This window comes from Pecten maximus, chromosome 2 (assembly GCF_902652985.1).
Source record: "Pecten maximus chromosome 2, xPecMax1.1, whole genome shotgun sequence".
NCBI lineage: Eukaryota > Metazoa > Mollusca > Bivalvia > Pectinida > Pectinidae > Pecten > Pecten maximus.
The window spans coordinates 14,849,346-14,862,794 of record NC_047016.1 but is presented as its reverse complement, the minus strand read 5'-3'; the positions used below and the strand labels follow the sequence as shown (position 1 = coordinate 14,862,794).

Here is a 13,449-nt window from a genome sequence, read left to right as displayed (position 1 = left end):
AACTTGCTAAAATATAAACTATATTTGATGCAAAATTTTGATAACTTTATAACAAAAATATGTTTCAAAAACTTAATCAGTACTTCAATACACATGGAATTTATTCAGCTTGTTACTAATCCAAAACTGAAAAAAATTGGACGATCGAGTATTTTTGGAGAAAAGTGGTTCACAATAATGTAGTATATTTCGGTAAATTGTTTGTTATTTAGGCCAAATAAAATTATAGTTGTGTTTCCCATTTCGGCTCCCAAAAAAATAGGGTAGGTAGGTAGGAAAAACATTTTATTTTATTTTTTTATTTTATTTTTAGCTCACCTGGTCCGAAGGACCAAGGTGAGCTTATGCCATACCGTGGCGTCCGTCGTCCCTCGTCTGTCGTCCGTCCGTCCGTCCGTCAACAATTGACTTCTTCTTCATAATTACCACTGATCAGAATTTGACCAAATTTGGTCAGAAGCATCCCTATGGGTAGGGGACTCAAAATTGTACAAATGATGGGGCTGACCCCCCAGGGGCCTGAAGGGCGGGGCCAAAAGGGGTCAATTTGGCTATATTGATATAAACAACTTCTTCTCTGAAACCGAGCGAAGGATATTGCTCCTATTTGCCCGGAAGCATCACTAGGGGGGGACAAATTGTTAAATGGTTTTTTACCCCAGGGTAGGGCAAGGGTAAATGGGCAATATAGCATATGTAAAGATTTTCTGAAAGGCATGATACTCTATATTCCCGCAAACTTGGGGGGTTAAATGGAAAATGGGACGTGCCAGGGGCGAGGGGGAAAAGGGCAAATAAACAATTGATAAAGCTTTTTCTGAAAGGACCCTTAAGCACTTTATCTGGGATAAAAATTACTTGGTTGGGTTCAAATTGACAAATTTTGGGGTGCTTGGGGCCCGAGGGGGGGAAATGTTAATTGACTAAGAAACAATATTTTTGGGAAACAGCAAGAAATGCTTAATTTTGAAATCATATGAGGTGGGGTTTAAAATTTTTTAAAAGGTGTCTCCCATAGACTATGCATAACTAGGCACCGAGGGGAACCTAAATAAGAAAATTTGAGAAAGATCCCTTCATTACTTTCTGAGAAATAGCGATAACCAACTTCAATTGTCAAAATCTAAGATGGCTGCCTGTCGGCCATGTTGTTTTCTGATAGGTCTCAAAATGTAATATGCATAACTAGGCACCAAGGGGAGCCTACATATGAAATTTGAGAAAGATTCCTTCAGTACTTTCTCAGAAATAGCGATAACAAACTTCAATTGTCAAAATCCAAGATGGCTGCCTGTCGGCCATGTTGTTTTCCGATAGGTCTCAAAATGCAATATGCATAACTAGGCACCAAGGGAATCCTACATATGAAATTTGAGAAAGATCCCTTCAGTACCTTCTCAGAAATAGCGATAACAAACTTCAATTGTCAAAATCCAAGATGGCTGCCTGTCGGCCATGTTGTTTTCTGATTGGTCTCAAAATGTAATATGCATAACTAGGCACCAAGGGGAATCTAAATATGAAATTTGAGAAAGATTCCTTCAGTACATTCTCAGAAATAGCGATAACAAACTTCAATTGTCAAAATCCAAGATGGCTACCTGTCGGCCATGTTGTTTTCCGATAGGTCTCAAAATGCAATATGCATAACTAGGCACCAAGGGAAACATACATACGAAATTTGAGAAAGATCCCTACAGTACTTTCTCAGAAATAGCGATAACAAACTTCAATTGTAACGAGATCCCAGAGGGATCTTGGCGCCCACCATTGAATGATCTTCATAGGTTCCATGTCAGATTGATCTTTTCTCTACTTTTCCCTTCATTTTACTAATCTGTGCAAATTGAGACATCCCTCCAGTACTTTTCAAACAAGGGAATCCTAGCTATATAAGAAATTTGAGATTTAACGATAATGGCTGTTTGTTTGCCAGGTTGTTTTCAGGACAGACTGGTCCAAAAATGCAATACAAGGGACCAAGGGGAACCTACTTATGAAATTTGAGAAAGATCCATTCAGTACTTTGAAAAATAGAGATAACAAACTTCAATTGTCAAAATCCAAGATGGCGGTCTGTCGGCCATGTTATTTTCAGATTGGTCTCAAAATGCAATATGCATAACTAGGCACCAAGGGAAACTTACATATGAAATTTGAGAAAGATCCCTTCAGTACTTTCTGAGAAATAGTGATAACAATCTTCAATTGTCAAAATCCAAGATGGCTGCCTGTCGGCCATGTTGTTTTCAGATTGGTCTCAAAACGCAATATGCATAACTAGGCACCAAGGGAAACTTACATATGAAATTTGAGAAAGATCCCTTAAATACTTTCTCAGAAATAGTGATAACAAACTTGAATTGTCAAAATCCAAGATGGCTGCCTGTCGGCCATGTTGTTTTCAGATTGGTCTCAAAATGCAATATGCATAACTAGGCACCAAGGGAAACTTACATATGAAATTTGAGAAAGATCCCTTCAGTACTTTCTGAGAAATAGTGATAACAATCTTCAATTGTCAAAATCCAAGATGGCTGCCTGTCGGCCATGTTGTTTTCAGATTGGTCTCAAAACGCAATATGCATAACTAGGCACCAAGGGAAACTTACATATGAAATTTGAGAAAGATCCCTTAAATACTTTCTCAGAAATAGTGATAACAAACTTGAATTGTCAAAATCCAAGATGGCTGCCTGTTGGCCATGTTGTTTTCGGATTGATCTCAAAAAGCAATATGCATAACTAGGCACCAAGGGGAACCTACATATGAAATTTGAGAAAGATCCCTTGAGTACTTTCTCAGAAATAGCGATAACAAACTTCAATTGTCAAAATCCAAGATGGCTTCCTGTCGGCCATGTTGTTTTCAGATTGGTCTCAAAACGCAATATGCATAACTAGGCACCAAAGGAAACTTACATATGAAATTTCAGAAAGATCCATTCAGTACATTCTCAGAAATAGTGATAACAAACTTCAATTGTCAAAATCCAAGATGGCTGCCTGTCGGCCATGTTGTTTTCCGATTGGTCTCAAATTGCAATATGCATAACTAGGCACCAAGGGGAACCTACATATGAAATTTGAGAAAGATCCCTTCAGTACTTTCTCAGAAATAGTGATAACAAACTTCAATTGCCAAAATCCAAGATGGCTGCCTGTCGGCCATGTTGTTATCCGATTGGTCTCAAAACGCAATATGCATAACTAGGAACCAAGGGAAACCTTCATATGAAATTTGAGAATGATCCCTTCAGTACTTTCTCAGAAATAGCGATAACAAACTTCAATTGTCAAAAACCAAGATGGCTGCCTGTCGGCCATGTTGTTTTCAGATTGGTCTCAAAAAGCAATATGCATAACTAGGCACCAAGGGGAACCTACATATGAAATTTGAGAAAGATCCCTTCAGTACTTTCTGAGAAATAGCGATAACAAGAATTGTTTACGGACGGACGGACGGAGGGACGGAGGGACGGACGGACGGACGACGGACCACGGACGCAGGGCGATTTGAATAGCCCACCATCTGATGATGGTGGGCTAAAAACACCTGAAACCAGCTTTATTTTGACAGAAAACAACTGGTGCCATGGATGAAAGAAAACTGGTACCGTACCCCAGGCAGGCTATTTTCCAGCAGGATGGTGCAACACCCCATACAGCTCATGCTTCACAGGAATGATGTACAAATAATTTGCCAAACTTTATTTCTAAAGAGGATTTGCCTGCCAATTCTCCCAATTTAAATCCAATTGAAAATCTTTGAAGTATTCTTGATACTGAGGTGTATGGAGACCCCTGTCTAATGTCAATGGCCCAATTACGATGTCATTTAAGATTTGCCTGGAGAGGTATACCTCAGGGACATGTGTCTAAATTCACTCAATGCCTAATAGAATAAAAAATATAATCAGATACAAAGGTGGTGCCTAAGGTTATTTTAAACAGAAAGATCAAATTATACAAATGTCTTTATTATTCTTGAAGTAACACCATTTTATATTTGCAGTACAGATTTTCTTAACACCCTTTACTATCATAGTGTGTGAGCTGATATGGGACATTTAGCGAAAACAATGTATGGCGGGAATGAGCTATTACATGCAGTATGGCTAATGTAGTTCACTCTCTTCTAAGTATTTTAATGGAGCTGAGAAGTTATGTAGTTTCTATGAATACCAACCTTGAAGTAAAATCACAAGTGATTTTATCCGTGGGTAAACTTTGGACATCAGGCAACTGGGCATAGATTTTCATGAATTTTTCCGACTGATCCCAAGCTAAAATGATGTCAACATTTTTTTTAAAGATAAATTTCAAAATTTAAAGATCACTGAAAATCCTGACACAGAAATAACTGAATTTATTTCCTACATTCAGGTTAACTCCCTCTATCTTGCTTGCAGCTGAAATCAATTTAAACTCTTCCAAATATTGTTTTCTTTATCTTTTCTCAAATTGGTCTTTTATATTTTACACCATTAAGTTATTGCAACAGGTTTCATCGGATAATATACACCTCATATTGACTAACTTATACTGTAATATGACATATCTACAGCTGCTCTTTCTGAAGGCTAATGAAGGCTTAGACTTTTAAAATAATTTACTTGCAAACAATAAATACATTTTACTGATGTCTAAATTTAGGGTAAAAAATCAAGCAAGCATGTGACAGTCATTATACAAGAGGCCCAGAGGGCCTGTATCGCTCACCTGGTTTCATGAGATATGAAACAAGAATGATGCTTAAGTATATTTGTCGCTGGTATTGCTATGTCAATATATATCATAAGCATTTTATATGGGTACATGTACATTGGTTTTATTTTAATCCTAAAAATGCCCAAAAGTGCATTAATCCATGAAATGAAATTGACTCTTAGCGCAACCCCATAGGGATGCTACCACACAAATGTGAATGATATCCATTGCTAATTAGTTTCAGAAAAGAAGTTGTTTAAACCAATTGACCCCTTTTGACCCTGCCCTCTGCCCCCCGGGCGGTCAGCTCCTTCCTTTATACAATTTTGAAACCCTGCTACCAGTCAAACCATTACTAAGTTTCAGAGAATAAGTTGTTTATATCAATTTAGCCAAATTGACACCCTTTTGCCCCGCCTATCAGCCCCCAGGGGGGGGGTCAGCCCTGTCATTTGTACAATTTCAAATTCCTACCCAAGGTGATGCTATCAGTCTAATATGAGAGATATCATTGCTTGGTTCCGGAGAAGAAGTCGTTTATATCAATATAGCCAGATTGACAACATTTGGCCCGCCCCTCAGGCCCCTGGGGGGTCGGCCCCATCATTTGTACAATTTTGAATCCCCACCCCATAGTGATGCTACCAGGCAAATATGAGCAATAGCCATTGCTTGGTTCCAGAGAGGAAGTCGTTTATATCAATATAGCCCGATTGACCACATTTGGCCGCGCCCCTCAGGCCCCTGGGGGGTCGGCCCCATCATTTGTACAATTTTGAATCCCCACCCCATAGTGATGCTACCAGGTAAATATGAGCAATAGCCATTGCTCAGTTTCAGAGAAGAAGTCGTTTATATCAATATAGCCCAATTGACCACATTTGGCCCCACCTCTCAGGCCCCCCATAGGTCAGCCCCATCATTTGTACAATTTTGAATCCTCACCCCATAGTGATGCTACCAGGCAAATATGAGCAATAGCCATTGCTCAGTTTCAGAGAAGAAGTCGTTTATATCAATATAACCCAATTAACCACATTTGGCCCTGCCCCTCAGGCCCCTGGGGGGTCGGCCCCATCATTTGTACAATTTTGAATCCCCACCCCATAGTGATGCTACCAGGTAAATATGAGCGATAGCCATTGCTTGGTCTCAGAGAAGAAGTCGTTTATATCAATAGCGCCAAATTGACCCCTTTTGGCCCCACCCCAGAGGCTCCCAGGGGGTCAGCCCCATCATTTGTACTATTTTGAGTCCCCTACCCATAGGGATGCTTCTGACCAAATTTGTTTAAATTCTGATCAGCGGTTATGAAGAAGAAGTCAAATAAGTCAATTGTTGACGGACGGACGGACGGACGACAGACGGACGGACGACGGACGCCACGGTATGGCATAAGCTCACCTTGGTCCTTTGGACCAGGTGAGCTAACAATGAACCATGCTGCCATAACAATAGTTTACCATAAGTTTTCTCCTGTATGTAGGATACAGAACGAGGCTGTTTGATTTTTAGTTCCTCTGTTGTAGGTTTAGCAGTTTCTGTTTCCATGGCAACGTCACTTGTTCTGTCAGCCTCCTCTTTGTTGATGATATCTGTTTCTATCTTCCGAAGTTCTACAGATAAAATATCTTTTACTCTGGGACGAGATGCAGTTTCCAGGAAACCCTTCAATTCTGCAGCATCCTTCCTTAGCTTCAAAAACAAAAAGATGTACTTATATGTAACAATAACAGTTGAAGTGGCAAGTTATTTTGAACCAAGGTACACTGTATGCAAGGTGGAAATAACAATCTAGAAGTAATCCCCTGTGTACCTGGTATCCATTCATGACGACAACTGCTTTGAATTTGGAGAGAATGTGTGCTCTCGAGCTAAATTTAAAGCCAAAAAGAGCAGTTCATTAGATCGCTACATTGTATAGCTGACTTTAACCTTGACAAAACTTATTTTGAAATGCTCTATTTGCTAGATAAACGCCAAACATTTACTTGTAATGAATTTATAGGAATGACTTGATATATTCTAAAATCTGGAAAGCAGTATTAAAAGACAGGGGTATATAGGTGTTAATGTAAAGTCTCGGAGGAAGATGTACTGGTTATAGTAAAGGTGTAAAGTCTAGGAGATGGAGGTAAAGGTTAGTGTAAAGTTTTAAAGAGAGATGGGGACATATACATGTACTCAGGTTTATCATGTCAAGTCTTGAAATGAGTTGAGGGGATTTGTGTAAAAGTGGATAGTATCACCTTACTAAATTATATGGTACAGTGGCTCAAATCAGTGGGATTAACCTACATTTTCTTGTAGTAGGGACTACACTTGGAGGTCCCATTTCTTATTACATTTGTACATCTGTTACAAATTCGGTGTCATTGCCAGGCAACATCAATTTGAAATGAGAGGTATTGTTGATAGTCTACTTGTTCAGTTTGGAAAGACTTTATGAAAGAGGGAGTACGGTTAAAGTGGAGAAGACAATAGGTCACCTTTCTAGCTCCGAGTAATGGGAATTCCATTTAGCCTACTGGTGTGAGCGAGAGGTTATTTTGCCAGTGCTGTGAGCGTGACCAGATTATATGGCGGAAGAGAGGACAAGGAAATATAGATATGATAACCAACTGTCGTTGATCAATTACAACTTTTCTACTTCAAAATCAGTCAACCGACCAATTAATACACTTTGTAATTAAATGTTACCACCCCTTTGTTCTGGATGGGTGAAACGAAAATGAAAGTAAAGTTTATGAAAATTTCAGCGTCTGTGTCACTTAAAGCTAAATTTGAACTACGTAAACTTACTTCATCCGTACTCATGGCTATTTGGGGGTATCAGTAGACTAACTGTATCTAATCACTGTGACCTGTTTCACGCCAACAACACACTCTTGCAGCAATGTACTAGCTGAATTCTGGATTTTTCCAACATGTGTGCCAAAATTTATGAACACCGTTATTTGCACGCTTAACAGTTCATCTCATAATTCCTTTTTATGAAACGTTTTAACGACTATGATGCGTTTACTTTCCTACACATTCGAAATTTTTCATTACTTGCAATAGAAGAAGTCCGAAAAACTCGAATGCTCGTAATATTACGCCTAACCAACTGGGCCCAACAAGAAGCTCATCGCCGTAGAATATACTGAGGCCGACAAAGAACGATGTCATATTTTGAGAAGATCTATAGATGTTTTAGAGGCCCGAAATTATATCGCAGACACAGAGATGAAGACAGACCCAAATATGAAGACAAACATGTAAATATAATGAGATAATTTTCTATTTGTGGGAAAGGAAAGTACAATGTCAACGACGATAAACTGAAAGTTGCTGAACTGGACCCACAGACTAACAGACATATACATAGTTACTGGCTATATATGGTATTTCTCTTCATATATTATAATTCATACAGATGTACGAGTATCCAATATTTGTTAACCAGTTTGTCTGTGTGAGAACATGTATAGAAGAAAACCCCTATACACACTAAAATTATAATTATAGAAGCACTAAGTGTATGCAAGTCATAATATTAATGTAATCCATCTATACTGGCAATGTACTGGCCATTGGGTACCACATGCCTGGTAATTTATACGCCCACCAATGACTCTATTGCAATTCACTAAAGATAGTAATGAATATTATTCAATCGTCATACACCAATATAATTATGTTGGATATTACAGGGACATACATACACTGTAGGTCTGCTAATTGATGTAAAATGAAGATAACTTTTTTCAAAATTGTTTGCTATTAAACTTGATCACAAACAATGTACATGTATTCAGCCTTTATTTGATTCAATAATGAAAAAAAAAAGACAAGTATTTTTGGAGAAAACTTGCTAAAATATAAACTATATTTGATGCAAAATTTTGATAACTTTATAACAAAAATATGTTTCAAAAACTTAATCAGTACTTCAGTACACATGGAATTTATTCAGCTTGTTACTAATCCAAAACTGAAAAAAATTGGACGATCGAGTATTTTTGGAGAAAAGTGGTTCACAATAATGTAGTATATTTCGGTAAATTGTTTGTTATTTAGGCCAAATAAAATTATAGTTGTGTTTCCCATTTCGGCTCCCAAGAAAATAGGGTAGGTAGGTAGGAAAAACATTTTATTTTATTTTTTTATTTTATTTTTAGCTCACCTGGTCTGAAGGACCAAGGTGAGCTTATGCCATACCGTGGCGTCCGTCGTCTGTCGTCCGTCCGTCCGTCCGTCAACAATTGACTTCTTCTTCATAACCACTGATCAGAATTTGACCAAATTTGGTCAGAAGCATCCCTATGGGTAGGGGACTCAAAATTGTACAAATGATGGGGCTGACCCCCCCAGGGGCCTGAAGGGCGGGGCCAAAAGGGGTCAATTTGGCTATATTGATATAAACAACTTCTTCTCTGAAACCGAGCGAAGGATATTGCTCCTATTTGCCCGGAAGCATCACTATGAGGTGGGGATTCAAAATAAGATTTTGGAGAAACTGGACTCTAGGTCTGGTCAATCCAAATCTTACCAGGGTCAAGGACAGAGCAGAGGTCGTGGTCGTGGTCGAGGTCGAGGTAACCACAGAGGTAAACCTAACCACGACAAACAAAAATCCTCTGATAACCCAAAAGAGTAACGGTCTCTGCGGTAGGCCAAGCGGAGACCGAATCATCTTCAGCAGGCCAAACCAACATCTTGGATAGACTCTTAGGAGTATCCAATGAAGGTGACATTTTCATCGATGGTGTTCAGGTTAAGGGCTTGATAGACAGCGGTTCAATGGTCTCTACTATATCAGAGTCATTTTTTAAAACTTTGCCGCATAAACCTGACCTCCAAGATATATCAACCTTAGGGCTTGATGTGACAGTAGCCAATGGTTCGAACATTAAGATCAAAGGTTTCATAGAATGTGATGTCCGATTGCCATTCCTGTCTGACAAAGTCTTTAGTGTTCTAGTACTAGTAGTACCTGACACAAATTACAATAAATCATGCCCATGTCTGATGGGTACCAATGTAATAAGACTTGTCAAAGATTTTATGAATTCCGGAAATTTTACTTTACCACCCGAGTGGAAGGTTGCTGTGGATAGCATTTCTTGTACATTCGACACCAGGTCACTAAACAAGAAAGTTCTTAAGGTTCATCCTTACCAGTCCACAGTAATCAACGGCATGGTCAGAGGGCTCGATCCCGATACCTCCACTATAATCACTGAAAACAGATCCGATAACTCTAATCTTAAGTATACAGTTTGTCCACAGGTTCTCAAAGTGAAAAATAGTGTATCAAATGTGAAAGTACCTGTAAAAATTTGTAATCTCACTGCTAAACCCATCTATATGCAACCCAAATAAAAATAAGCACCTTTAAAACAATATCTATCAAGATACCAATGTCAATAAATAATGACACTGCTACACAACAACCTTTTCTCTAATATCAAAGCATTAGCTTGAAGGTATTAATCTTGTTACTAATTTTTCAGAAAATTGGTCAATATTTGTTTCTGTTATTGCACGAAAACAAAATATGTCTTACAGACAGAAAGAAAAACCCAAATCTATATCATCTGGACGGGTTGAAGCTTAATTAATTGAGATAATAAATACAGACACCTGTTGACTTTTAGTGATTAATTTTAATTCCAAAATTAACAACACAATGAATTATAAACAAGAACAAGGAACTAAATGTTTTGGTTTGATCATTTAAACACACTTTAAAACTTTAGACATTATTTTGCAGTACCATTTTTGAATTTTGTTGTTCACAGTAAATTCAAATGGCAAGATTTGTCAACAGAAACATTTGCACTGTGCATGCACTGAATAAAGATGATTGCTTGAAGTAACATTTCTAAGGTAGCAGAACAACATCAGTATCTATTAAACTGAAAAAAACATTTTCAAAAATCTTTGTATGTATGCATGTACATTACAAATTGTTCAGTTTTGCCGAATACAGACACGTCGGCTCCCTTTATATCGTAATCGCGATGTAACATTGTAGCGATCAATGTATTGTTTGGGAAAGCCGACATATACTTAACATCTTTATCTAGATGACTACATTCCTCCATTTGTATTGCTAATACAGTTGACATTGCTGTGCCGGTCGCCATGATGGCGGAAGAAGCGCTTGGATGACTACGATTTACGGTCATTATAAACGCTGTAGCGGAATCCGGAAAATCGTAAAAAAAATTGAGACCTGCGTAGCCAAATCTAATAAAATGTTTTAGGGTCGGCGGGAAAAAATAGGGTCGGTCGGGAAAGAGGAAACACAACTATATTTTTATTTGGCCTTACTATGAACAGTAAGCGGCCATTGCCTAAGCTCAGTGATCTATGCAAAATTTGAGCATTTTGCTTAAAGTCATTTGCTAGAAAAACTTAATCAGTGCACATGAAATTTATTCAGCTTTTTACAGATTCAAAAATTGAAACGATTGAACTAGAATTTTTGGAAAAGTGGTTCACAATAAGGTAGTGTTGTTAACTCGATGTCATCTCGCTACATCATTACTAACAGATACATGTAGAAACAGTTTCCAATCCCTGTATATATGTACGTCCCTGGATATGAGTTTTAATCCAAGTGTGACTTGCATATTCAATGTTTGTGGGAGTTCTGTCCATCCATGCATGTGCCTTAGTCCTCTAAAACTGACCATAATCGCAGGCTCCAAAATTCTGACCACGCAGTCGCCTGTTTATAGTCAGCTATATATCTGCTCTTCAAAACCTGGGGATTGTTACCCAAATCTGGCTACAGATATTTAGGGATTATACCAAGAAAAAGTTGTGTTGTATGAAATATATATCTATGTGCTCATTGATCTATTCTAGGCTCACTTGACTACATGTCAATTCGTCAAATTATGGAGATGACATTGTTTAATCTAGTTAAAGTGTTGTTTCAAACATACATCGAAAGCCATTTTAACTTGACCAAATATGTCACAGCCAGTCAGAATTACTTTCTGTGAAATGTAAACATGGACATATGCTCCTATGCAGGTTATTCATTAAATACCATTAAAGTAAAATGAAGTAATTTAATCAATATTTCTTGGCAAGATTAGTTTTGATAATATAATTCTTATATATCCTCATCTATCAACATCATAATGATAAAATGGTACAGATATTGAGAAAAAAATAACCAGCTGTTGTTAACAAGGCATTTTTACCGGAAGCAGTTTTGATTGACTGATGCATATTTCATGTAGGTAAGATTGTTGCCTATGCAGACAGTCGACAATCAAACAATGCAGCCTCCATAATTTGATGGATTGACATATGACATGGAGTCAAGTGAGTGTGAGATCAATCAATGGACACGTATTACTATTTCCTGCAACATCCATTTAAAACTCCCTCAATAGCTGTAGCCAGATTTGGATGACAATCCCCGGTTTTGAAGAGCAGTTGATAGAAACATGCCACCAGTCAGAATTTTAGCGGACGAATTATTGAAGATAATGAAACTTGGTACACACCTTTCTTTAGTGATTTAGTGGTGCCATTCAGATTGTATTTCCCATAATTTTACTCTTACCATGGAAATAAATGGTGAAAACCTTAAATATTACCGTCCAAAGCGTATCTCTGAAATGTTTCTAAAAAAAGGTTATTTCACAAACCTTGTTCACATGTTCAATAGTTGAATCATGTCTTAATTAGATAAATGACTGAAAAAAACATGATTGCAACTAACTTTGTTATGAAACATGTACATTATAATGAATATTCATCCCATGTATTCATGCACAAGTATGTGTTGTTTCTGTGTCACAGGTACATGTACCATATGAATATAATGGCAAATTTCTGAAATATGCATGGTACTTCAGATTTTTTTTCATTCAAAAAATTTCAGAATTGTTTGTTTTTACTTTTAGTTGATTTTCTTTGAGTTGATTTTCTTTGGTGAAATCATTAAAATTTCAATTTTTGCTGTTACTACAGGCCAAAGTCTACACACCAAATATGTTGGAAGCCACTGGTAACAAGTTCATCAGTGTGGTAAGTTAAATCTTAAACATATACTTTCTCAAACGCTGTCAACACCACATCAAATTCTGGTACAACATCAAAATAAACTATAAATTCTGGATGCCAATGTAATATCTAATGTACATTTGTACCTTTCATTTTAAAATCACATTAATATACCAACAAAGTAATGCCTTAAAACCTTATTATGATCACACAAAAACGACAACACAGTTTTTTGGCAGATTGAATTCATTTGCTGTTTAATATGATACAATTCTAAAACTTTTAAACAGTTTTCAACTCATTTCAGCATGAAATTATTTATGATCACGCAATACATGTGTATCAATATATCACATTTTACAGTTGAGATTCTGCTTCTCGTTTTCCTACTGGACATCCCCAGTGGTACTGTCCCTGTTGTACAGAAGAGGTGAGTACAGGACTGACTAGTGTTGTAACCTCAGAATGCCTCATCATCTAATTTCTACTCTTTATTATTTTAAATAAACATGTGCAGGGAATTGTATCAACAAATCATAATCTGTAGTAAAAATTTGTATTTTGATGTGTTATGATTATTAAGGCATGTTTTTTTTGCCAGGTTACTTCTCTCTGGATGGTATGGTCAGTCTGGGAAAGCTGGGCTTTTCATTAAGTGTCATCTACTTGGTAGCCTGGTTGTTGAGAGGTAAGAACCCAAACATTACAATACTTTATTTTAAT

The 13,449-nt window shown here is 37.4% G+C and overlaps 2 protein-coding genes across 2 annotated transcripts in view; one reads left to right on the top strand and one right to left on the bottom strand.

Moving 5' to 3' along the window:
- Positions 1-4,149: 4,149 nt before the first annotated feature.
- LOC117318949 (calcyclin-binding protein-like) lies at positions 4,150-7,675 on the bottom strand. The gene is made up of 3 exons (XM_033873875.1): positions 7,513-7,675; positions 6,174-6,405; positions 4,150-4,286 (listed from the first exon to the last, which is right to left on the bottom strand). Exons 1-3 carry the CDS (start codon positions 7,525-7,527, stop codon positions 4,165-4,167), a joined length of 369 nt encoding a protein of 122 aa, XP_033729766.1. The 5' UTR covers positions 7,528-7,675; the 3' UTR covers positions 4,150-4,164.
- Positions 7,676-7,783: 108 nt separating this feature from the next.
- The window catches only part of LOC117318938 (phosphatidylserine lipase ABHD16A-like), a 29,774-nt gene continuing 24,108 nt past the window's right edge, over positions 7,784-13,449 (top strand). The window contains exons 1-4 of the mRNA XM_033873869.1: positions 7,784-7,970; positions 12,694-12,750; positions 13,090-13,156; positions 13,328-13,414. Coding sequence (XP_033729760.1) covers positions 7,875-7,970; positions 12,694-12,750; positions 13,090-13,156; positions 13,328-13,414 — 307 coding nt within the window. The 5' untranslated portion in view covers positions 7,784-7,874. The remainder of the gene's footprint in view (positions 7,971-12,693; positions 12,751-13,089; positions 13,157-13,327; positions 13,415-13,449) is intronic.